The sequence below is a fragment of the Pongo abelii genome, chromosome 14, assembly GCF_028885655.2.
Source record: "Pongo abelii isolate AG06213 chromosome 14, NHGRI_mPonAbe1-v2.0_pri, whole genome shotgun sequence".
In the NCBI taxonomy this organism is placed as follows: Eukaryota; Metazoa; Chordata; class Mammalia; order Primates; family Hominidae; genus Pongo; species Pongo abelii.
The window spans coordinates 113,395,114-113,422,856 of record NC_071999.2 but is presented as its reverse complement, the minus strand read 5'-3'; the positions used below and the strand labels follow the sequence as shown (position 1 = coordinate 113,422,856).

The window sequence follows — 27,743 nt, the reverse complement described above, 5'->3', positions numbered from 1 at the left end:
TGTGTCTGGCTTATTTCACTTAACATAATGTCCCCTAGGTTCATCCACATTGTGGCACGTGGCAGGATCTCTACCTTTTTTAAGGCTGAAAAATATGCTGTATTATATTCTTATATATCAGTTTGTTTTTCCATTTGTCCATTGATGAACACTTTAGTTGTTTCTACATCTTGGCTGTTGAGAATGCTTTTTCTTTTCACCTCAACTTTATTTTGGAATTGGAGTACCTTTCTCATTACTAGCTTGATTCCAGAGACTTATAAATCATTACCCTGATTTTTGTAAACTTTTATTTTAAGTTCAGGGGTACATGCATAGGTTTGTTATATAAGTAAACTCGTGTCATGGGGGTTTCTTGTACAGATTATTTCGTCACCCAGGCATTAAGCCTAGTACCCATTAGTTATTTTTCCTGATCCTCTCCCTTCTTCCACCTTCTCCACTCCAAAAGACACCAATGTGTGTTGTTCCCCTCTGTGTCCATGTGTTCTCATCATTTAGCTCCCACTTATAAGCGTGAACATGCAGTATTTGGTTTTCTTTTCCTGTGTTAGTTTACTAAAGATAATGGCCTCCAGCTCCATCCATGTCTCTGCAAAGGACATAATCTTGTTCTTTTTCATGGCTGCATACTATTCCATAGTGTATATGTACCACATTTTCTTCATCTAGCCTACCATTGATGATTTCCCTGCCATTATTATAAAATACTTTGCTAGACTTGCTGTTCTAGGGAGACATTGTAAGAATAAATGTGGTGAATTTGCGTAAGTTGATATTCTTTCTCTTTTATAATATTTTTCCTACTAAGAAGTATATTCTGCCTTCTTTTCTTCTGAGAATTTTCTCTTGAGATTTACTCATTCAACAAACATTTACTAAGAACCGGTTGTATTAGTTTTCTATTCCCGCCTTAACAAATTGCCACAAACTCAGTTGGTTCCTAACCTAAGAAATGCATATTCATCTGCAGAAGTAGGCAAATTAAACAGATGCTAGCCTGCAGGCTTTATACGTAACTATTAAGAAAGTATAGAGGAGGCAGGGAACAACCTTGGAAGTAAGTATGGAGAGTGTGATTATCACAAACTTACAGATGTGAAAAGGCGATACAGAGAAACGAAATTTCCTTGAGTTTAAACAGCTTATTTCTCAAAGGAAGAATGAAATCCATGGTGAAGGTTTAATTCATAGCTTCTGGGCTCCCTTGAGTATGTTACCGCTATTACAAATGTAACTAGCATTATTACTAGCCACCAATTTTTGTCTGTTTGAGAGAAAGCAGAGTCCTGGAAAGACAGTTTTCTAAATTTTAATCTTAATAGTTTTAGGGTGCATGTGGGTTTTGGCTACATGGATAAGTTCTTAAGTGGTGATTTCTGAGATTTTACTGCACCCGTCACTTGAGTTCTACTTTTAGTTCTTTAAGGAACCTCCACACTCTTTTACATAATGGTTGCACTAATTTACATTCCCAACAGTGTGCAAAAGTGTTTGCTGTTCAACACATCTATGCCAACATCTATTGTTTTTTGACTTTTTGAATATGGCCATTCTTGCAGGAGTAAGATGCTAACTCATTGTGGTTTTAATTTTCATTTTCCTGATGATTAGTGATGTTGAGCATGTTTTCTTATCTTTGTGGGCCATTTGCACATCTTCTTTTGACAATTGTCTATTCATGTCCTTGGCCCACTTTGTGATGGGATTTTTTATCTTTTCTTGCTGATGTATTTGAGTTCTTTCTAGATTCTGGATATTAGTCCTTTGTCAGATGTATAGATTGTGAAGATTTTCTCCCACTCTGTGAGTTGTCTGTTAACTCTGCTGATTTCTTTTGCTGTGCAGAAGGCTTTTGCTGTGCAGAAGGCTTTTAGTTTAATTAAGTCCCATCTATTTATCTTTGTTGCATTTGCTTTTTGGGTCTTAGTAATGAATTCTTTGCCTAAGCCAATGTCTAGAAGAGTTTTTCTGATGTTATCTTTTAGAATTTTTGTGGTTTCAGGTTTTAGATTTAAGTCTTTGATCCATCTTGAGTTGATTTTTGTATAAGGTGAGAGATGGGACTCCAGTTTTATTCATCTATATGTGGCCCATCAGTTTTCTCAACACCAGTTATTGAATAGGATGTCCTTTCCCCAATTTAATTTTTCGTATGCTTTGTCAAAGATCAGTTGGCTGTAAGTATTTGGCTTTATTTCTGGGTTCTCTGTTCTGTTCCCTGATCTACATGCCTATTTCTATGCATACCATGCTGTTTTGGTAACTATGATCTTGTAGTATAATTTGAAGTTGGGTAATGTGATGTCTCTAATTTTGAATGCTTTTTATGTGTAAGACAATCAGCCAAGCGCTCAAGATGAATGATCTCATTACATCTTCACAATGTCTATGTGAGGAAAGTATGCATGTGGGTCAGGACTCTTGCAAGTGGCAAAAATCAAACAAAAACTGTGTTAAACAAAAAGAGACTCCATTGGTTTATATAACTGAAAAATCCGGAGATAAACATCAAGGTATATTACTCATTAAATCGAGATGATAGATTGATAGATAGATAGATAGATAGATAGATAGATAGATAGATAAGATAGGTATGTAAGTTGAGATATATAAAGATGTATTGGTGGTAGATGTACATGGAGAGATTCAATATAAATATGGATTTATAAATACAGCTCGCTCTCTCTCTAGTGCCAGCTCCAACTCTAGCTTTAGCTCTCTTTCTCCCTATCTCTGAGCTCCACTTTTCTGTTCGTTAGATTATTTCAGCAGGGGATACAGGTCTTAACTTCTCTGTTTAGAAATTGCAGCAGGAAGCTATCACCTCATTTCCATTAATTTTCATAGACACGCGGTGCTGGAGTCTCATGTCTTGACTTGAGCTGCATGCCCACACTTGAGCAATCATGTAACCCAGGAACGGAATTCTCTGGTCGGTTGGGTTAGTCAGGGCCCCTCCTGCATGTGGGAGGGGTTAGATTAGCCCCACCTGAACTGCATCCATTGAACTGGAGAGGACTGCTCCCCAAAACCACATCTGGGTGCTTTTCCCAGAAGGGGTAATTAAACAAAAGCTGCCCACTACCCTACATGTGTTGCCATTAATGAGACCAACAACGCCTACATGAATCTCCTTACAGCTCACCTCTGTTAAGTGGCTAAGTAAAGCCCAAACCATCCTTGCTTTGTTGTTGTTGTTGTTATTATTAATAATAATGATGCATTGCAAACCATCCGCATTTTTAACACCCTGCTTACTGTTCATGTGCTGCCTATTCTAGACAGTAAAAAATGGTCTCTGAAAATTCTAACCATTTTGTTCAAATATCCTAAAAAGCCACAGCATTCTTTCTGCAGTCATATTTATTGTATTATTTATATTAAAAAATCTATGCTTAATCATTTAACAGTATTTAGTAAGTGCAGATAAGCAAAAAGAAGATAAGGAAAACCTTCAGCTACCATCAAGAGGAAAATGTCATCTTATACCGTAAATAGTGTTTCAAACCATTAAATATGCTTTCACAGCCTAATTTAATGACTGAGTAATACTACAGCATATGAGCATAATGTAAATTGCACAAATATTTTACTAATTATAGGATTTTTTCTTTTTTCTTTTTTGCTACATAAAAAATGTTACTAAGAACATATATAAACATACTTATTTCCATGTACTTACTATTTATTTCATTAAAACAAACAAATTGGAGTGGAAAGGTCAGAGGGTATGCAAAAGCTTAAGCCTTTTGATATTTATTGCCAAAAATTCAAAAAGTTATAACTGCATGGATTCTCACCAGAAGTATATTATATGGCTCATTTTCTTACTCCTTTGTAGTCATAGGTTATTGTTGGGGTTCAGTCAGGCTGGTGGGAAAAATATTAGTTATGATAGCCACAAACCCTCTTGGAAGGCCTGAGAGTTTGCATAACTTCAGTAATAGATATGGTTGAAGGCAACCTGATCTTTACCTTTAGTTAAATAAATTAGAGTAGTAACAAAGGAATGTGAGGAAGTTAGCTAGCTAGCTTGTTGACTCATGTGATCCTAGGACTAACCTTTGATGTACCGCAGGTGCTTAAGCGCTTTATTCTCCACAATGTCAATTACCCTCTAGTGGTGTTGACTCAAGCCTTTGTCAATTAATCTTTACCAAATTAATGTGAGTCTCACTAGCTGGTCAGGGCCACGGTGGCAACTGTTTACAGTACTCTCCAGGGAGTCTGTAAGCGGCCCAGACACACTCAGCTGGACTGGCAAAGCAGAATATCTGTGTGTCAGTGCATGTTATTCATCTGTCGTTTGGGTCAGGGTCTGTGGGTCGGACCCCCACAGCTGGTGCCCCGTGTGAGGAGTGCTACCACAGGTTGTTATAATTAATATTTCCTTTTTATAAGTAAAATGTTTCACATCATTTTGTCAATTCTTTAAATATTTGTGTTTAAACTTTTTACATGGTCCTTTTTATTTCCCTTTTATGTTGCTTCTTAATGTCTAATTGTTCATTCAATACATAATCCTTTCTCTCTGTCTCTCTCTCTCTCATCGTTGGTCATGCACATTCTCCTTTTCCTGCATCTGTATTTCTTATAAGAACACAGAGTTGGCTGGGTGCAGTGGCTTATGCCTCTAATTCCAGCACTTTGGGAAGCCAAGGTGGGCAGAACACCTGAGGTCAAGAGTTCAAGACCAGCCTGGCCAATATGGTGAAACCCCGTCTCTACTAAAAATACAACAACAACAACAACAAAATAGGCAAAGTGGCACAAGCCTGTAATCCCAGCTACTCTGGAGGCTGAGGCAAGAGAATTGCCTGAGCCCAGGAGGCAGAGGTTGCAGTGAGCCAAGAGCACACCACTCACTGCACTCCAGCCTGGGCAACAGAGTGAGACTCCATCTCAAAAAAAAAAAAAAAAATTAAGAATTTTAAGAATGTGTTCTACTCACGTGGCTTAGAGTGACTGATGCAGCCAACACTGTGAAAGTCGTGGAGAAGTTCCTAGGACCCCGGCTTCCAACATATCAGCTTCTTCATCGCCTCTAGGAAACATGTATTTCAAAAACTAATTTTTACTTTTTAAAAAATTTTCTCAGTTTAATAGGTCTTCCAAGACTTTCAGATATATTTTTTGAAATAAAATGTAATCTTCCTCAAGACAGGAAATATCTAAACTATTACAAGAATGACTGCTTTTCTTATTATAAATATTTTCTAGGTCTTTCAAGTAAGAGTTGCAACTGAGTGTTAAATTCTGTTATTTTTCAAAAAAAATCAATAATTTTATGTTATTTTATCTTTATCATTTCAAACTCATTTTTTTTTTACTCTTTAGTGAGCGTTATCAGAGTCTTTTGCATTATGTCGAAACCTTATAGGTTTTTATGTCTTCAAAAATAGGTGCCAACCAATGACCTCTGAGGTCAGCAATTGGAAATCAAAACAGAGAAATAATCCAAGGAGCCATCCAGATAAAGTAAATCATAATGATGCCGCTCTACCCGGCCCTGTAACTAGGGGAATAAACAATATACTACCTGAGACATTATTCTGTTTGGCAACTGACATGCCAGAATCCGAACTAAATACCTATTTTCTATCAATCAGTGAAAAATATGCATAACTACAGCTTTCTTTTCAATGGAATGCTGCAATTCTAATGAATAGTATCCTCTTCAAATGAAGCTACACCCCATCCCCCAAATTCTACCTTTGTGCTCTCGGAGATGTCCCTGTTTCCAATGTTTTTGTAATTTCTTTTTGAAAATTGCTATAGTACTTTATTTTCATTTGATTTTCTCCTGGAAATATTAAAATTACTTGAAGTCCATTCAATTCAAGTCTGAAAAATAAAGGTAACAGATTATTCTAACTAATATTCCTTTTGCAAATTTTAATATTGGCTTTATAATATTGAGAATGATTTTCTTATCTGTTCTATAACATTTTCTAATACATTTGCTTTAAAATATCATTGTGTTTCTTCAGAGCCAGAGGATTACTAATTTAAGTTTTAGCATTTGTTTTGAGTAAAAACATTTTGATTAAAATCACAACTTTTAATATTTAACATTTTAAAAATTGGCAGATCAAATTGGGGAAAATAGTTTTCCCCTAAGTATTGAAAATAAGGCATATTTTGGAAGTCAAGTCTATTTATGAGGTGTTTACATGCCTTGAAGCCATTAGCTTGTTCTGTGTATGCGTGAGTGTACACAGACGTTGGGGTAGTTTTGTATGCATTCTGTCATTACACAGAAAGTCTGGTTTTCTTTTTACAAAGAAAAGCAGGAAATGGTCTTTGTACTCTAAATACATTGATGGATCAAAGCATTAACAATACTGTCTCTTCAATTACAGCCTATGGGTTGAGATACTGCAGCCACAGAATTATTTCTATAGTTTCCTGTTTTCTAGAATATTTCCTTTGCAGAGTTGTAGTTACCAAGGATTTCCAATTTAAAAATGACTGTGGGCAATATACTAAACAGTAACACTGATTTACAAAATGTGGATCCCTCAGTGCCATTTCACAGAGGAAAATAACAAAAATAAATAGAAGGAGAACATAATAGGTCATGTTCTCAACAAGGAACATACAAATCCCCTCATATGGCTTCTTGAGCAATGATGTGAATAAAACCAATGCTGAGCTAGCTAGCACTCAACACGAAGACACACAAACATCTATGAGAGATCCAACTTGTTTACATCCTCCTATAACGTAAATTCACGTGGAACACTTAAATTATTCCAAATTCCTAAATGTGCTTCATGAAACTCCTTAGGCAACCTTCCCATTTATGAGAGTAATCTAACCTGAAAAGTAAAAGCATTTTGCAACACTGGTTGGTTCATAGTGATAAAAGAGAAAGGAGTTGCAATTTTTATTCCTTTCCCAGGTGACTGCCAGTCTCCACTTGGAGTCCCTGGTACTTGGTAACTTATCAGAGTAGGAAGGAAAGACACAAGTCATTCAATCCTGACAATGCCCACTGCTTTGAATCCTGCTTTGCTTGGATGGTTGGTGCAGATGCAAACAACTGAGCTACAGAGCAAGGACCTCTTCTCCAGGAATCCATGTGACTTTCCTGTACCCCATCCTATAAAGTCCAACGATCATTAAGACAACCCTCTAAGGGTTCATTAGAGGGGGAGGAAAATTAAATGATATAGTTGGTGAGTGTACATTTCTTTGTCCATTTTTTTCTTCTCTATTTTCTTAGACTACATTTTTCATAATTAAAAAAATTACTGTGTGACCATTTTGGGGAAAATAACAATGTGAAATGTGATATTTTGCAGTGTGTGTTAGATTTCTGTTTAGACTATATTCTCTCTGGCTGCAGACAGTCTTTGTTCTCCTGGTGAAATACTGGAAAACTTTAGGAATATTGCTTGAGGAAATTGTCTGCTTAGCTTCAAGACATTTCAAATGCCCAATTTATTCCTCAACTTAGCTCATGATCTTAATGAATGAGTAAATTCTCTGTTTAACTTCTTTGCCATTTTAATGTGGGCCTTTGATTTTCATTTCATTTAGTATCGTTTTTCAGTCTTTAGAGCAATCTATATTCCATCTAATGTGCAGTTAGCTTTCAGCTCTGAATGGCTTTTGCATAATCAGGTCAGTATGGCCTTTTCTTAAGAGTTTGTGTCACTTCCCTTCCTGTTATGTGTACTTGCATTACATTTTACTCTTAGGCTACATCTAGGTGCTTTGTGATCTAGTACATTCAATTCATTGCAGCATCCTCTAATAACTCAGTGTATTAGCGCATTCATTATTCCTTGCTTCCTTCTCTCGTTAAACAAATATGTATTGTTCATTTGTAGAGCTTCTTGTCCACATACGGCTGGGTATTGAGAATAGGAGAGAGTGGAGGACTCATCCTTACTCTCACTAATGTCAACTAGAAGAAGAGTAATATAATTCTATTAATATTAGATGTAATGATACTAACCTTTATTCGTCATTACAGATCTGATACATCTGTCCCCATTACTCCCAAAAACTACTTGTTTATAAATGTATTCCTTAATTACTTAAAATTTGCCCTGACTTTAAAAAGATAAGATAAAAATTATAAATGTATAGATATCCAAAAGTTTGCAGAATTCTTTCTGCAGATGGTCACTATAATTTGAACTTTTTTTTTCTAGGTTTCTTAGATTGGCCTCTCTTATTGTTTTACCTGCCAAATTATAAAATAACCCTAGAAAATTATCAAATTCTCTAGAGATTATTTTATAATTTTTTACCTTTGAGAAAAATAATAGACAAAATTTGGATCCTGATGATGTTTTTAATTTTTGTAAGTTATTTTTTAAATAAATTATAGATAACATTCATGTGAAATCACTATCATAGCAAATATAAAATGAAGAGATATTAAAGTCAACATACTAATTTCAAAGATCATTTTCTGCAACACTAAATTTGGATTTACATGATGGCAAAAAAATAAATTGTCTTGGTGATGAGTAAATCATTGCATTTAAGTTATGGATGTGGCAGATTCTGGTTCAAGCTGACGATCTGAAGCCAAAATTTTATCTCCCGTCTCTCTGTAAATCTTATTACGATTGAAGGAAAAACCATAAAATGAGATATATTCACAGAATCCTTAAAGCCTGGAAAGTGGAACGCTATTATAACTTTTAATGGCAGAAACCACAATTACTTTTGCACCAACCTAATAGAACTGAATTGATACTTTAAAAAATAAAAATAAAAAAGTATACGAGAGAAAAGACAGAGGCCAGAGTTGAGAATCTTCAGAGTAAGCTCTAAAAAGAGCAAAGGAAATGGGAATCATTCTTCCCATAGGACCCATGGGTGATCAGGATTTGTTTGGGGGAATTACTGAGAGAAAGAGAACAAAAAGGGCCAGGAATTACCTGATAGATTAAAATGATGAGCAGGCATCTGAACTGCCCAGTTGTCTCCATTCCCACATATGCGTGGTGCTGTTCACTCCATAAAACCAGGGTTCTTCTTTCAACAAACATTGAATGAGTGTGTGGGATGGAAGTCAGGAGCCTCAGGTTCAGTCTTCATCTTACTTCCTTTGGGTAGTACTGGGAAGGATGCTGCAATGGGTCTCCTTGTTTCCCATTCCCTCATCCTGCAGATAATTCTGCCTCTTGGAGAGATTTGACAATTAAAGGTGATGAGAGAAAAGTATTACGTAGAAGAGCCAGGATCCATCCTATATAAGCATTTTGAAGAAAATAAGACATAATGGAAAAGAACACAAAGGTAGAAGTGGTGGAAGGCCGGAAGTGGTGGAAGGAATTTGACCCCAGTGACAGTCTCTCTGGTTTATGCCTGTAAATATGCTACATTACGTGGCAGAAAGGACATTGCACATGGAACTAAGATTGCTCATCAGATGACTTTAAAATGAAGAGATTACCCAGGATTATTTAGGTGGTCCCAATGTAATCATGAAAGAAGAGGACAGAAGAATCAGTCAAAGAGATGAGACAGAAGAAGAGATCAGCGAGATGGGACGCATGAGAAGGACTCAGCGCACAGTTGCTGGATTTTGAGATGGAGGAAGGAGACATGAGCCAGGAAGTGCAGGTGGCCTCTAGAAGCTGAGAATTTCCAACCAATGGCCGACGAGAAAATGGGGACATCAGTATAGCAACCACATGGAATTAAATCCTGCCGACTTCCTGAATGGGCTTGGAAAATCAAATCTCATACCTTGATTTCAGTCTCACAAAACCCCGAGTAGATAAACCAGTTAAATCATCCCAGACTTCTGACTTACAGAACTATGAGATAACAAAAGGATCATTTAAAGCTACTATGTCTGTAACAATTTTTTATAACAGCAAGGGAAAATGAATACAGATTGTGATGCTAAAAGCAGAGTGCTGATGTAAAAAATGCCTAGAAAATATGCAAGTGGGCCAGGCGTGGAGGCTCACACCTATAATCCCAATACTTTGGGAGGCCGAGGTGGGCAGATCACAAGGTCAGGAGATTGAGACCGTCCTCGCCAACATGGTGAAACCCCATCTCTACTAAAATTACAAAAATTAGCTGGGCGTGGTGGCACGCACCTGTTGTAGTCCCAGCTACTCAGGAGGCTGAGGCAGGAGAATCGCTTGAACCAGGGAGGCAGAGGTTGCCATGAGCCGTGATCATGCCACTGCACTCCAGCCTGGCGACAGAGCGAGACTCTGTCTCAAAAATAAAAATAAAAATAAAAAAATAGAAAATATGCAAGTGGTGTTGAAACCAGACAGTGGTAAAGTTGGAAAAATTTGGTGGAGCATGATAGAAAAAGTTCAGATCACCTTGAACAGGCAGTTCATAGATACAGTAGTCCCCTCTCATCTGTGTGGGATGCATTACAGCATCCCCCGGTGGATACTAAACCCCATCAAATGTTATGTATAGTTAGTACCAAGCCCTATGTATACTCTATTTTTTCAGTCTGACAACCAAAATAGCTACTAAGTGACTAACAGGAGGGTGGTATATACAGTGTGGACATGCTGGACTAATGTATGATTCACTTTCTGGCCAAAATGGAGCAGGATGGCATAAGATCTTTGTTCGCACTACTCAGAACAGCATGTAATTTAGAACTCATGGATTGTTTATTTCTGGAATTTTGCATCTAACATTTTTGGACTGTAGTTGGCCACAGGTAAATGAAACTCCAGAAAGAAGTGGACATTGTAAGTGATAAACTCGGCTACTTAGCTGAGGAGACTGCTCAGCAAAGTGTTGAAGGTATAACCTGATTGATTCTTGCTGCTTATAGTGAAATGCAAAAGGAGATTGTGAATCTGGAATCCTATACCCAGGCAAAATATCTTTTGAATAAGAGAACTAAGTTTTTTAAAAGCTAATTAAAAAAAAATAAATATATACATGGTGGAAAGTTTATGTTTCATATATCCCATCTGAAAAAGTATTTAAAGTTTTATGCTAGTCAAACAAAAGAGTTATTGGAGAAAGAGGACAACATAGGAACTCAATATTGGTGGTATAGTACAAATAAGACCCCATCATCTCTAATATGAAATGTAACACAGACAGAAACTCAGAGGAAGAGAACTAACTGGAGTAGGATAACCCAGAACACTAGATCTCTTACCACTCTGAATAGTATCCACACGGGAAGTGAAGTGTCAAAAACAGAAAGAGAGAGAGAGGCACGCAGGGAGGCGGGGAGGTGGGGGGAATAACACACACTGTTCTGGAGGCAAATAGATAAACATCTCTGTTCTAAGATGAATATGAAGTATATTCGTTTCCCCAGCACCACTGTAACAAAGTACCACAAACTAGATAGATTAACCAAGTAGACATGTATTTTCTTCTAGTTCTGGAGGGCTAGAAGCCTGAGGTCAAGATGTCAGCAGGATAGGTTCCCCTGAGGCTGTGAGGGGCATCTGTTCTGGAGGCCTCTCAGCCTCTGGAGGTGGTTGGCAATCTTTGGCGCTCCTTGGCCTGTAGTTGCGTTGCTCTAATCCTCTGCTATCACACGGCCTTCTCTGTATGTCTGTGACATCATCTTCCCTCTGTGTTTTCCTGTCGTTGTGTCCACATCTTTTCTTTTTATTAGGACATATGTCTTACTGGATTAAGGAACCCCTAATGACCTCATTCTTACTTGGTTATCTCTATAAAGACCCTATTTCCAAATAAGGTCCCATTCTGAGGTATTCGGGGTTGAGACTTTAACATAGCTTTTTTTGGAGACTCAATGTAACCTATAAAACACAGAAAATGAAATATGGGTGCTAATAAAATATACTTGACATAAAAAAGGAAAACAAGAATTGAGAAACAAAATAATAGCATATATTTGAGACAAATTACTACAGGAGTAATTTTAGATAGCATCTGCTCTCAATACAATTTGAGGACAAATAGGCCCTTTAAACCAGGGAAGAAGAGTGAAATGGAATTTAGCTAAGACGCAGGAAAACATGAAAATGAATTTAGATAGAAAAAGAAAATATTGCTATGCAATGGGAAAAAACTGCAAAAGGAAAACATGCAAATATGTTATACACATACAGTTTCAGCCATAGAGACCTAGAAAAGCAACGTGGAGGACACTCTTGAAGAGCTCTCCAGAAAACAGAGACTAAGTCCAAGGCAGAGACTGAGAATATAAAAATGATCAGAGGGAATGTAATAAACTGAAACACACAAAGCAAAACTGAAGGAGGAAACAAAGCAATAGGAACTACCTTTCCATCAGTGCATTAAAATGGTTTTCTCCATTCAGGCAAAATTAAGGAAATTAGATCACCTTCTAACATTCTTGAATTTTGTGAATAAATAAAATATCCTACCAGCTACAACAGGGAGAAATATATTTGAGAAGAAAAACACGGATGTCAGATTTCTCTTTTTTTTTTATTACACTTTTAAGTTCTGGGGTACATGTGCAGAACGTGCAGGTTTGTTACATAGATATACACGTGCCATGGTGGTTTGCTGCACCCATCAACCGGTTATCTACATTAGGTATTTCTCGTAATGCTATCCGTCCCCTAGACCCCTCCCCTCGACAGGCCCTGGTGTGTGATGTTCTCCTCTCTGTGTCTATGTGTTCTCATTGTTCAACTTCCACTTATGAGTGAGAACATGCATTGTTTGGTTTTCTGGTCCTGTGTTAGTCTGCTGTGAATGATGGTTTCCAGCTTCATCCATGTCCCTGCAAAGGACATGAACTCATCCTTTTTTATGGCTGCATAGTATTCCATGGTGTATATGTGCCACATTTTCTTTATCCAGCCTATCACTGATGGTTGGTTCCACGTCTTTGCTATTGTGAACAGTGCCACAATAAACATACATGTGCATGTGTCTTTATAGTAGAATGATTTATGATCCTTTGGGTATATACCCAGTAATGGGATTACTGGGTCAAATGGTATTTCTAGTTCTAGATCCTTAAGGAATAGCCACACTATCTTTCACAATGGTTGAACTAATTTACATTCCCGCCAACAGTATAAAAGTGTTCCTATTTCTCCACATCCTCTCCAGCATCTGTTGTTTCCTAACTTTTTAATGTTCAGATTTCTCTTTCAAAGAAAGTAGACCAACGTGTGCACTGCCAGCTGTGAGAATCCCTCCCTAGCATGGAAGGTTTGACTGGCATGGACAAGAGAAACAAGCCAACTGGACTTGTTCCCCCAGGGGTGTGTCGCTGGGACCCAGCAATTCCAGTCATCCCTGATGTATGGCGCATATGGACGGAAAGCAGCAAGGCCTTGCCTGCCAAGTGGGAGATGGCGAGGGAGGCGCATGGCAGGAAGCAGGGATGAATCACGCCTCTCCACCGAGGTGGAGCACTCCCTTCTCATGGCTATACAATACCTTAATTTTGCTCTTCATGTTGGAGCAAAAATAACTCTGCCCTTGGATTTCATAAAATAGACTTGGATGTTTCTAATATTCTTCCCATCACCCGTTTTTATTTTGTTTGCCTAAATCAGCTCCAGTGAATTTCTGTTCAATACAACCCAATCACCCCCAAATAAGACAGAAATAAAACAAAATGGGATGGAGGGGATATATGAAATGTTAATAATTTGAAAATAAATAGGTTTGAAACATCCAATTGTAGCCAAAAAAATGGTGAGGGATTTGTTGAAGAAAGTAAAACTTTGTCAATTTTCTCATTAATGATCTTCATTAAGTAGACAAATATAGGTTCAAGTGTGTGCGATTTTTTAAAGGATAAGTTCTAATAGAGTTAATAGCAGCATGAATTTCACAAATTATGAAAAAATATGCATTTAAATATGGTCACATAGGGCCGAGTGTGGTGACTTACACCTGTAATCCCAGCACTTTGTGAGGCCAAGGTGGGCAGATCACTTGAGCCCGGAAGTTTGAGACCAGCCTGGGCAACATAGACCCCACTACTACAAAAAATACAAAATTAGCCCGGCGTGGTGTCATTCACCTGTAGGCCCAGCTATTTGAGAAAGGCTGAGGCAGGAGGATCACTTGAGCCTGGAAGCTAAAGGCTGCAGTGTGAGCCAAGATCATGCCACTGCACTCCAGCCTGAGTGACAGAGCCAGACCCTGTCTCAAAACAAACAAACAAATCAACACACACACACACACACGCAGCATAAATAAATAAATAAATAAATAAATATGCTCATATTGCAAATGACAGAAAACAAAGGGAATGGTAAAGAAACATTTTCGGATATTTAAAAATGTTATTAGGCGATGACGAAAGTAGGGACAAGCACTCAGAGCTGACAGTAAGAGCAAGTGAGTTGGGTTCTCCTTTTCAATCATTGCGAAACTCTTAGATAAAGAATGTGATACCGAGAAAAGTATAAAGAAAAATTATGAAAAAAGTAAAAAAAGTAAAATAATGGACAAAGATATATCAGACAAGCATGCTAATATGTATAGAGATTACTAGAAAGCCAAACAAAATACATTCAAAATCACAATAAAACAACAACAAAATCTCAACAAATATAAATCAATAATTGCACTTTATAACGACAAAGAATGTCCTATTTTTCCTAGTTTAGTGATGAATGTCTAGTGAAACGTGTTTATGAACTCTCTGTGCCTACAGACATAATAACAAAATATTTAAAGCAAAATAATTAGAAACATTTGTAAAACATACACGTCTCATTTGATGACTTTTGAATAGGGAAAAATACATTAAAATAGCGATTAAGCATGGTTATCCAATGCTAACATTTGCAAAAGAAAAAAAAAAGTCTATATAGTAAGACACAAGGAAAACAATTAAAAAAAAACTTTCTAAAGATCACATTGTTGAACTTAATATAATGAAAAATAAGTTATAAAAGTACTCTATAAAATGTATCAAACAATTAAAACTAAAAGAAAACACAGCAAAAAAGCACTCAAGTAATTTAAGTACAAAAGATAATATAAAATGCAATTACAAAATATGTACATAAGAGAATTGGCTGAAGCTATTATCAAATGGAAATTTAGATCAGTAAGTGTTTTATTTTTAAGAATACATTTAGAGCAGTAAGTGTTTTATTTTTAAGAATATTATACTTTAGGTTTTATGGTACATGTGTGCAATGTGCAGGTAAGTTACATATGTATACATGTGCCATAAAACCTAAAGTATAATAATAATAATAATAATAAAAAGAATATTTTACTCAATTTAACTGAGTAAAGTGGCATTCAATTCAATATTGTTACAAAGAGAATAGTAAAAGAAAATTAAACAAAAGATAAAGAATTCACATAAATAAAGATACCAATTCACTAACAAACAGAATAAGTACTGATATGTTCAAGAGTTGTATCTTTGATAATACAAATAAAACTAAAAAACCTTTCAAGTCTAATCAAGGATGAAAATAAAGATAAAATAGAAATAAAATGTTAACAATGAGGAAGAGAATCTAGACAAATTAAGGGTTTTAAAATGAGACAATATTATGCACAACTCTATAATAATCTAATCCTACAAACAAGCTGTTTTTAGAGAATATGAACTATAAAAATTGATGCAAAGTAACCATGACAGATTAATAAACATGAAAGAAATTGAAAAAGTTTGAAAATTACCTTTAGGAAACATTATCCACAATGCTTTATAAATTTCATGCCATATGAACTATCCTAGATGGTTAAAATACTTAAAAATTGCTCTTTCTAAAACTATAACTATATATATTTTTATATAATCTCACTTGATAATAAACATGCCAGATGTAAAATAAATACTGGAAAGTCAAAGAACAGCAAAGTAGCTACAATTTCACATTAAATATATTTTTATATATGAGATTCACAAATTATATGCATGTAGTGTGTGTATATATATGCATGTTCACATTAATAAAAAAGATTGAGAAAACAAATTGCAGTAGTTTCTTCTTTTTTCAGATGAAAAAGACTATGTTACTGTTTTCTAAGCTTCAGCAATCAGAATTATTTTTTAATTTTAAAATGCATTACTTATTTAAACATTTGAAAAATTTGTCTCATATATTCTTGGACTCTACGTCAAAATGTAAATTACTGAGATAAAGATCGTACTTAAATAATGCGATGTTTTATTCTAAGGATTTCCTTAGAAAATATTTATTCCTTAGATATAAGGAAAATATTTATCCCTTAGATTCCTTAAGATTTCCTTAGAATAAAGGAACTTTATTGACTTTCTTGTGCTTAGATAGTGTTTGTAATGCCTATACTTGAATAATTGTTTTGAGCTGTGAAAAATAAGGACTTTTTGGTAAGTGGCTTTGACTAATTGGAAAACAAACAAAAAAAGATTTAAAATAGATGTTCTTTAAAGCCTCTCCTAATAATAAATTCTTTTCTATATTTTATTTTTAAAGTTTTGTGGATACATAGTAGGTGTATATATTTATGGGGTACATGAGATATTTTGATACAGGCATATAATGCATAATAATCTCATCAGGCTAAATGGGGTATCCTCAAAATATGAGCTTATTTGAAAATAGAGTCTTTGTACATGTAATTCATTAAGTTAAAATGAGGCAATACTAGATTGCGGTGGGCCTGGGATCCAATATGCTGGTGTGTTATAAGAACAGCAAAGACACCGAGACATGCAGGGAAGGCCACGTGGGGACGGAAGCAGCAGCTGGAGTGATGCCCGCCAGCCAAGAAGCTCCAGGAATGGGTGGTAGCCACCAGTGACTGGGAAGGTCCCAGGAAGAATCCTCCCCTTGAGCCCCAGAGGGAGCATAGCCCTGCCCACACCTGGATCTCAAACTTCCAGCCTCCAGAACTCAGAAAATAGTTTTCTACTGTTATTTTTTAAATTTTCAAAACATTTTTAACTTTTGTGAGTACATAATACGTATAACATTATTGAGATATCTTGATACAGGCATACGATGTGTAATAAATACATCAGGGTAAATGGGGTACCCACCCCCTCAAGCATTTATTCTTTCTTTATGTTACAAACAATCCAATTATACTCTTCTAGTTAAACTGTACAATACATCATTGTTGACTGTAGTTACCCTGTTGTATTAACAAATACTAGATCTTATTCATTCTATCTAACTATATTTTTGCACCCATTAGCCATCCCCACTACCAACCCCCCACTACCCTTCCCAGCCTATAGTAACCATTATTCTATTTTCTATCTCCATGAGTTCAATCGTCTTAATTTTTTAGCTCTCACATATAGGCGAGAACATACAAAGTTTTTCTTTCTGTGCCTGGCTTATTTCACTTAACACAATGACCTCCAGTTCCATCTATGTTGTTGTAAATGACCAGGATCTGATTCTTTTTTATGGCTGAATAGTACTCCATTGTGTATATGTACCACATTTTCTCTACCCATTCATCTGTCAATGGACACTTAGGTTGTTCCAAATCTTGGCTATTGCGAATAGTGCCACAATAAACGTGGGAGTGCAGGTATCTCTTCCATATCCTGATTTCCTTTCTGTGGGCATATAACTAGCATTAGGATTGATGGATCATATGGTAGCTCTATTTTTAGTTTTCTTAGTTTTTTTTTTTTTTTTTGAGATGGAATCTCGCTCTGTCGCCCAGGCTGGAGTGCAGTGGCGCGATCTCGGCTCACTGCAAGCTCCGCCTCCCAGGTTCACGCCATTCTCCTGCCTCAGCCTCCCGAGTAGCTGGGACTACAGGCGCCCGTCACCACTCCCTGCTAATTGTTTTTTTTGTTTGGTTTTTTTTTTTTTTTTTTTGTATTTTTAGTAGAGGCGGGGTTTCACCATGTTAACCAGGATGGTCTCGATCTCCTGACCTTGTGATCCGCCCGCTTCGGCCTGCCAAAGTACTGGGATTACATGCGTGAGCCACCGCGCCCGGCCTATTTTTAGTTTTCTGAGGAACCCTCCATACTTTTCTCCATAGTGACTGTACTACTTTTCATTCCCACGAACAGGGTTCCCTTTTCCCCACAACCTCACCAGCATTTGTTATTGCCTGTCTTCTGGATAAAAACCATTTTAACTGTGGTGAGATGATATTTCATTGTAGCTCTGATTTGCATTTCTCTGATGATCAGTTGTGTTGAGCACTTTTTTATATACCTGTTTGCCATTGGTATGTCTCCTTTTGAGAAATGTCTATTCAGATCTTTTGCCAATTTTTAAATTGAATTATTAGATTTTTTCCTATGGAATTGTTTCAGCCCCTTATATATTCTGCTTATTAAGCCCTTTCCAAATGAGTATTTTTCAAATGTGTTCTTCCATTCTGCGGGCTGTCTCTTCATTTTGTTGATTATTTTCTTTGCTATGCAGAAACGTTTTAACTTGGTGTGATCCCATTTGTCCATTTTTGCTTTGATTGCCTGTGTTTGTAGGGTATTACTCAAGAAATTTTTGCCTAGAGCAACATCCTGGAGACTTTCCCTAGTGTTTTCTTTTAGTAATTTCATAGTTTGAGATATTAGATTTAAGTGTTTAAGTCATCTTTTTTTTTTTTTTTTTTTTTGAGATAGTCTTGCTCTGTCGCCCAGGCTGGAGTGCAGTGAGTGGCACAATCTCGACTCACTGCAACCTCTGCCTCCTGGGTTCAAACGATTCTCCTGCCTCAGCCTCCCCATAGCTGGGATTACAGGCTTGCGCCACCATGCACAACTATTTTTTGCATTTTTAGTAAAGATGAGGTTTCACCAGTGGCCAGGGTGGTCTCATACTCCTGGCCTCAAATGATCCATCTGCCTTGGACTCCCAAAGTGCTAGGGTTACAGGTATGAGCCACAGCACCTGGCCCCTTAAATCTTTAAAACATTTTGATTTGATTTTTTGCACACCAACATGGCACATGTATACATATGTAACAAACCTGCACATGGTGCACATGTACCCTAAAACTTAAAGTATAATTAAAAAAAAAACTTTGATTTGATTTTCTTATATGGCAAGAAATAGGAGTCTAGTTTCATTCTTCTGCATACGGATATCTAGTTTTCCTGGCACCATTTATTGAAGAAACTGTCCTTTCCCCCAGCGTACGTACTTGCCACCTTTGTCGAAAATGACTTCACTGTAGATGTGTGGATTTGTTTCTGAGTTCTCTATTCTGTTCCATTGGTCTATGTGTCTGTTTTTATGTTAATATCACGCTGTTTTGGTTACTGTACCTCTGCAGTACAATTTGAAGTCAGATAATGTTATTCCTCTAGTTCTGTTCTTTTTGCTAAGGATAACTTTGGCTATTCTGGGCCTTTTGTGGTTCCATATAAATTTTAGAATTATTTGTTCTATTTCTGTGAAGAACACTATTGGTATTACTGCAATTACTTTTGCACCAATCTAATATTTTTTATAGGGACTGCATTGAATCTGTAGCTTGCTTTGGGTGGTATGGACATTTTAACAATACTGATTCTTCCAATCCATGAACATGGAATATCTTTCCATTTTTTTGTGTGTCCTCTTTAATTTCTTTCATCAATGTTGCATAGTTTTTACTGTAGAGATCTTTCACTTTTTTGGTTAATTCATAGGTATTTTCTTTTATTTGTAGCTATTGTAAATGGGATTACTTTCTTGATTTCTTTTTCAGATTGTTCACTGTTGACATATAGAAATGTTATTGATTTTTGTATGTTGATTTTGTATCCTGTAACTTTACTGAATTTGTTTATTAGTTCTAACAGTTTTTTGGTGGAGTTTTTAGTTTTCCCCATATATAAAATTATGATGTTTGGGGCTGGATGATAATTAATATAAGAAAAATAAAAATAAGTTTAAAAACAAACAAAATCATATCATCTGCAACAAAGAATAATTTGACTTATTCTTTTCCAATAAGTCAAATTGGATGCCCTTCTTTCTCTTGTCTGATTCCTCTAGGTAGGAATTCCCCTGATAATAAATTCTGATTTTACTATTTATCTCTACTTACAACATGAATAATTAATATTATGTGAGATTTTCTTACCTGCCATGCACTGGTCTAAGCAATTTATGTGTATTACTTAATTCTCAAAAAATAAAAATAAAAAACTCTGTGAGGTTGGTACTGTACTGTCAAACAGCAGGTAATGATTCACTAGAGATTTCAAACAGAACAGCTTGTAAGCAAAATATATCAGAACAACATTTCACTACCCAGAAAATTTGCTTTTGTTTTTTCCTAATGCTAATTTGTGCAATTGTACTTGTTTGTGCAAGGAGGTTCTTGTTTGAGAAATTATTTTTATTTGGAAATATATTTTTATAGTTTCTTCAATGCTGAGAAAAGGTCATTTCTGTAGGTAGGCTTTCCTAGGAAATTTGCCCCAGCAGGTTATCTGTGCAGGTGGTTTTGGGGGAGAACTCTCAGGCATGCTACCTATGAGGGGGTGAAGAAGGAGAAATTTGGTAGAGGGAAAATATCTGAAGCTGGGATGGCCCCTGAGAGATGCCTTGACTTGAGTCAAGTGGGCCCAGCTTTGGGACCCCTACATCATTTGGAGGCTGCCCAGGACCTGAGAAATAGGTCAAGACTGCCACTTCAACCAAGGGCAGTGTCCAGGAGGCATGCAGGGTGAAACCATCTGTAGGTAGCACTCCCAAGTGGAGAAGTCTGTGCCCCCAGGTCCCAAGGGTGTCATTGATCTGCTTATGTGACCCACTAACTCTATATAAGGCAAAGAAATAATGGCCTTAGAAGGCTGCCTGTCCTTGCTTATTCAGAAATGCATTTGACAGAGAAAAAGGCATCTATCAGAATTCAAGTCAGAGAAAAATGATGTAGAAAAAAGAGCTGGAAAATTTTCCAGGCAGTTCCAACCAAAAAGACATTGTTTTATGGCATAAATCCAAAAGAATCGAAGAATAGATAAGGAGACAATAATCAAAACTTCTTAGAAATTAGAAAGTCGATGCATGGTAACAGATTTGATGAAACTTAGAAAACGTAATATGAAGCAGCAGAGAGGAAACAGAGTCAGTCTGATTTACATCCAGACTCAGGGACTGACAACACAAGATGCAACGGAAGAAAGGGCAAAATAAGGAAGACTGGGTGGAAGTCAGTTTTGAGAGGCAGTCTGGTCCCCAAATCCCATTCCCTCCTCCCATCCCAGAGACTAGGGGCGTATTTCTTTCTGGAGGGAACTTTTTCTTTTTAAAATGATATAGAAAAGGTTGTTGGTCTGAGCAACAGTAGGAGGAGTTCAGGGCAGGGGACCTCTCTGACCACCAGGATTCCACCGGAAGCTGAGACTCCCCTAGCCCCATCCTGCTGCTCCCTCCTGCTCCCTGGCCTTCTGCTTCCTGGATGGATATTGGATAGACTTTTCTGTGGAGTCTGATCAACCTAAAGACAGAATTTTAAAAGTTTCTCCACGCTGGCCGAGCACAGTGGCTCACGCCTGTAATCCCAGCACTTTGGGAGGCCGAGGCAGGTGGATCACGAGGTCAAGAGATCAAGACCATCCTGGCCAACATGGTGAAACCCTGTCTCGACTAAAAATACAAAAAATTAGCCGGGCGTGTTGGCAGGAGCCTGTAGTCCCAGCTACTCGGGAGGCTGAGGCAGGAGAATCACTTGAACCCACGAGGCAGAAGGTGCAGCGAGCCAAGATTGTGCCACTGCACTCCAGTCTGGCGACAGACTCCATCTCAAAAAAATAAACAAATAAATAGAAGTTTCTCTATCCTAACAGTTCAGGCATGTCATCCCACAGTGCAGCTCACAGGCCACAGCCCTCCTTAGGTGCCCAGACTTCCTGTGCTTTTTATTTTGTTCAGACAACTAAGAATGCATGGTGTTTCCATAAGAAGAACAAGGGACAAACACAAAAGGTGACAACACAGAGAAAATGGAGGGAATTTATTCAGGGAGGGAATGAAACACAACAAGTAAGGGTACCCCAAATATCTCAGAGTGAGAAAAACATAAACATGGTAACCATAAAATAAGAACAGTTGCTTCAAAAAGCAACATTCGGATAACACAAAGGAGCTCTTGGAACTTAATCCTAGGGAAAAAAGCAAAATTCAGTGAAATTATGTCACATGAAAACTCACCAAATTCTCCTGAAAGCAGAGGTAAGGAATGAAGTAATATGAAATATTAACAGCAGAAGTAAGAAAATTAAAGGACAAGTTCTGAAGGTCCAACAGCCAAACATAGGACCAGTGCTTGAATAAATCTGAAGAGTGATCATTTCTAAATTAGAATTCCATACCCAGCCAAACAATCAATTAAATATGAGGTAGAATAAACACATTTTAAGGCATATGGCATCTTGGAAATTCACCCTCATGAGCTTTTCCTACTGAAGACACTAGAGGTTGTAAACCCTCCAAAGGAGAAAGAAGGGGATGAGGCACAGGACACAGGGAGCAGGGGATCCAGCACTGCAGTGCTCAGAGCGGTAGAGACTCAGCAGGCATGATGGCAACCAGTCCAGATGGTGGGAGGCTGCAGGAGATATTTCTTCAGAAAACAACTGATAGAACACTTGATGCAGCTGAAAGAACTGGCAATGCATTTGGGATGAATTAGTTAGAAGAGGGAAAATAACAAGACAAGTATTAGCAGTAGAAAAAAAAAGCGAAGTGGTATAGGGATAGAAAATTGGACTTTACTACATGGTTGAACTAAGAAGAATTACATTTTATGTCATCCTAATACTGTAAAGGGAACAGCAGGTATCAAAGTTACTATTTATGGAGGAATGGGTGAGGGTTTGGTGGGAAGCATATTTGCTGGAGGGAAGAGGAGAATAAATGTTTTATCTCCACATTTCCTGAGGGGAATCTACAGATAATGCTAAAAAACGAAAAATCAAGAAGAGCATTAAACATGTTATTCTCAGAAATGCAGCTAAATACAAAGCAGCTGAAAGATATGCAAATATTTGCCTTTGAGAAAGAAGAATTTGAGATGTGGGAGGTGGAGGATTTTTTTGTTAGTTTGTAAAATACTCTGTGGAATTATTTTATCTTAATATAGATGTATGTTATTCATAAATTTGAGTAAAAACTTGTTAAAAAGATGGACAGGAGGGAAAAAAAGACTATTAATTGTGCCAGACAAAAAGAAGCGTTCATTTATTGGCCTGAATGAACTGCTTCTATTTTTTTTTCTGTGATGACTTTAGTTGTAAATCAGCAAACCAGTTTCGGAGAAATTTTGGAAGAGCTTCTTATTTACCTAACATTGTTAAATATATTCTGATTATTAGCATTCTAAAATGTTGATCTAAAGGACTTCTAGATTTCTATTTTTATAATTTTATGGTAAACTCCTTTTGTTATAGAATGTAGTATTGGAAATGTATATTTCAATAAATGATTAGTCTACCAGTGAGATATCTTATATGAAAAAAGAAAATATCATACAATAAAAATGTCAGAGCTGAAGACCTCATTAATTCAGTTTTTTTTATATTCTACCTAGGCGAAGGTGAAGTTTACCTTTGAATGCCTAAGAAGAAATGAATATTGTAAGCATCATTATAAGGATATCTTGTTCATTTCTTTAAAAGAAACTGAAGATTGAAGTGTATATTATTTGAGATTATTTTTAATTAAATAACTAGGTATACTGAGTTTATTCATGCAATAAATGCTCATTAAGTATTTTGTTCAGGCATTCTGCTACATATTGGGAATGCAAAACAAAGAATGTATAGTTTATGCTTTTAAATTGACAGATAAGTAAGAAAATTGAAATTAAAATGAGCAATTGTGATTAAAAGAAAACTAAGAATAATTGCTATAATTAAGAGTTAAGCAAAATGCTAATAGCCCAGGGGTATGAGTACAAGCTTCATACAGGGAGTTTCACTTGAACCGCATTTGAAGGATAAATGAGAAGTATGTAGAGGAACTGGTGGAGGGCATTTTAGGAAGAAACAGTAGCTTGGCTAATGATACAAGCTTGGGTGCTCTGGGAAGAACCAATGCTTCAGGATTGCGGGAACATTGAGCAGTGAGCCTGGAGAGAGAGGAGTGACCTTTAGATTTTATTGTTTAGGTTGAAGTAATGAGATACCATTGATAACTACTGTTATTCACAGCAGCCCAAATGTTCATGTTATTTCTACAGGCTAGGCACTGAACCAAGCACGTGACATGAAAAAGCTCATGTAATCCTTACAACAACTCTACTATTATCCCCATTTTGAAGTTTTTCAAGCATGACATTAATATGACAAAATTTGTGTAGAAAGTTCATTCTAACGCCCACGGATAAATGGTTCAGTCAAGTAGAAAAAAAATACATTATGACTTATATAGCTTGCATAAAAATATTCTGTGTAATACAGCAAGGTAAAGGATTGGAAAGATTGTAGATACACAGTTGTTTTATTCTTTTTACCACTTCCAAAGTTTTAAGATATGCATTTGTCAATTTTAAAATAAGAACAATGTGTGTTATCAGAGGAAGAAGAGAAAAAGGGAAGGAAGAGTTTCAGCAAGGAGGAAAAAAGTGAAGAGAGAACAAGAGAAGCAGAGAGAGACAGACAATTCCTTCAAGGTACAATTGGAGGACAGATCAAATGAGAAGATGAACAGCAGAGAGACTCCTTCTGTGACGGTCCAAGCAAAAGATCATGAAGCCTCAATTGAGGCAGACTTCTATAGAAAGCAAATGGAGAAAAATAAGACAAATGTTTAGAAAATAAATCAAAATGACCCGATCACCCATTGGACACATAGATGGTTTTGCCCATTCTCCCAGAGAGGGGGAGAGAAGACTTGATGAGGCTTCTGAGAGGAAACGATGATAACATGGTTCCTAGAGCTATGACATTATGATCTGTTGCTTATTTCACTCAGCATAACTAGCTAATGTCAGTTTATGCAGTGCATTAATTGGTCACATTCCTGTGAAAGAAGAAAGGATAATTGCATGTGCTTGATCTCCAAGTTGATCCAGAACCTCAAGTTCTGATTTTGACTTAATGAAATCCTCTATTCTGTATTCCCAACGACCCAGAACTTTCATGGTATGACTGGCAGGAATATAAAAGAACAACTTGAGGAATCTAACAATACTGGTTTGAGACCATGGGTGACTCTTTATCCAATTGTATTGACTTGATTTTCCCTTAAATAAATGTCTAATTGCCTGTAAGATTTTGTGGGTTAGAATGTTAAAGCAACAGCTTCACTCTACTATGTCGCAAATGTATTTCCTTCCTGCTGACACTCTACTTCCTTCTTCCTACAGGGCTTTATGAAACCTTTCTAACCAATGATGAACCAGAATGCTGTGACGTCAGGAGAGAAGAAAAATCAAATAACCCATCCAAAGGGACCGTAGAGAAAAGCGACTCCTGTCACAGGACATCGCTCACAGTGTCATCAGCAACAAGACTGTGCAACAGCAGACTCAAGCTGTGTGTTCTTGTACTGATTCTCTTACACACAGTGCTCACAGCCTCAGCAGCACAGAATACAGCCGGACTGAGCTTTGGAGGCATCAACACGCTGGAAGAAAACTCAACCAATGAGGAGTAACGGAAGGACGAGTGTCACCACAGCAGCAGCTGGCCCACCGTGAAAAATGGCAACTGCTGTCTCATGTAACAGAAACTGGGTGCTTTTACCCTCGAATTACTTATTGCAAGGCCTTTAGGGTAAAATTTAAACAGATGGGCCTGAATCCAAACAAGGACACAACCACAGCTTTTTATTGACTAAAAGGCTGGAAAGTGACTTTAAATTTCTCACACCATTTTATACACTGTGTTTTAATGTTTGGAGGTTTTATTTGCTTTTGTTTTGGTTTGGGTTTATTTGTTTATTTTTTGCACTTGTTAATACAGGATTTATTTTGGGGGATGGTTTCTCAGAGGTAAACTAAGTCTTTTCACTGTCTCTATCTCTCTATATATTTCTAGTCATTGTGTGTGTTCATCAGATAGTTCTGTCTTTATGTCCTGTCAGTTTCTATTAGAGGAATGATTGCTATGACCTCATGGTATAGCAAAAAACAACAACAAAAAAAGAATAAAAAATAAAAAAGACAAAAAAAAGAAAACAACAAAAAATAAAAATAAAAAAAATCCCTAAGTCTCCCTTCTACCCACAGAACCAACACCCTTCCCGGCCTTTCCTTTCCCTCGCCCTCTTCTCGTCCCCTAAGCAAACAACATCCGCTTGCTTCTGTCTGTGTAACCACAGTGAATGGGTGTGCACACTTGGTGGGCCTCTGAGCCCCTGTTGCACAAACCTGAAACAGAGCAGAGCCAAGGGGGCCTGACAGGAGTTCCTTTTTAGCTGAACAAACAAGTGCTCTCCATAATAGGTGGAATCAGACAGTTAACACATTTTTATGTTGAAAACAAAATAAAAGGAAAAAAAAAAAAAACACTATCATGAACTGTATTGCTCCAGTTCCCATCCCCAAGTGGCCCAGCCCTTTCTTGCTGGTCCAGTTGGACAGGAGCAGCTATCTAGAATCAGGATGCGGGGAGTGAGGAAGATTTTCCTTTGACAATGAAGGTGGGCTTTCATTGTGATTTTTGTTCTGTTGCAGTAATATAGGAGCACATTTTGGCCATTGTAATTACAGGGAACAAAGGGATTGTGGACACATACCTGGACTTCTTTTCCTCCCTTATTGTTGTGGAAGAGACACTAGAAATGCTCAAACACCTGCAATATACAGAATATATACAATTTTATTCCAGTATTTCCCTAACATATGGTTTAAAATTATTCCAGGTATACAGTGTATGCAATTCTGCATTATCACAGAGGAACAATTTCTTTTTTTTAAAAATAAATAGGTCAGCCATTTTTATTAATGTGCAAAAACTTTATCACTCTAAAACATGCTCTAGGTAGTTGAGGAAAAGAGGTCTGATCACTGTTTGTATTTTATTTTCTTTGTGGGAACATTTCACCTGCTGAGTGTATATGAATTTGCTTTCTATAAAAGGATTTTATGAGTTTACAGTAGAATCAGTGGAAGGAAGAGTTAATAAGGGCTGTTTTTAAAAAAACAAACAAAACAAATAATTAAAAAAAAATTTTACATTCCTTCCTATTCTCTAACTACATTTGGGAAGTGCACTTCAGATAAGTTTGCAGTGTGACTGAGAGATGAAGGAAATCCATAGAAAAGGTCCTCTTAGTGAACAAAATTTAGTTATTAACTTTATAGCTATGAAATTTCCCCGGGCATTTGTTTTTGTTCAAACAGACTTTAACCTCTGCATCATACTTAACCCTGCGACATGCGTACAGTATGCATATTTTGTTTTGAAAAAAATGTTTCGTTCCAGTCTGTTAAGAATATTCAAAAATAATAAAGGTATTGCTTAATAAAATTGCTAGAATTGTTTAGCAGTACATGCACAATATTTTACTAGATTGTTTTAATAGTGTTTTGTTGAGACTGAAAATCCTAAAATGGTCTGCGCAAATACAAAAAAAAAAAAAAAAAACACCAAAAATGCAAAATTCTCCCGTTTTTGTTCCTTTTTAAAATTTTTTTTTTCTGCAAATGCAAATACATTCACATGTGGACAGACACATACACATAGGCATCATATATTAATGTATGGATACATGGTGCTTTTCTGGGGACACAAGCTGAGAAAGTGAATGGCTCGGGGGAGACACATTAATTGCATTGAATTGTTGACTGTGAGACACTTGTAGAAATGAGCACTTTGGTATCCCTAACCAGTGGTGGAATACAGATTTCAATGGCGCTGGGGGGACTTCTCGGAGAAGCAGAGGAATTGAGGCTGCAAGTGATTCCTGAGGGAGAGCTCACAGGGCGAT

The 27,743-nt window shown here is 36.9% G+C and overlaps 1 protein-coding gene across 2 annotated transcripts in view; it reads left to right on the top strand.

Moving 5' to 3' along the window:
- NALF1 (NALCN channel auxiliary factor 1) overlaps positions 1-27,403 on the top strand; it is a 697,011-nt gene extending 669,608 nt beyond the window's left edge. Inside the window, exons 3-4 of one of the 2 annotated variants that reach the window (XM_063714698.1) lie at positions 23,398-23,443; positions 25,177-25,264. In XM_063714698.1, the coding sequence (XP_063570768.1) occupies positions 23,398-23,420 (23 nt within the window). In that variant the 3' untranslated portion in view covers positions 23,421-23,443; positions 25,177-25,264. 2 annotated transcript variants of the gene reach the window in all.
- The last annotated feature ends 340 nt before the right edge of the window (positions 27,404-27,743 follow it).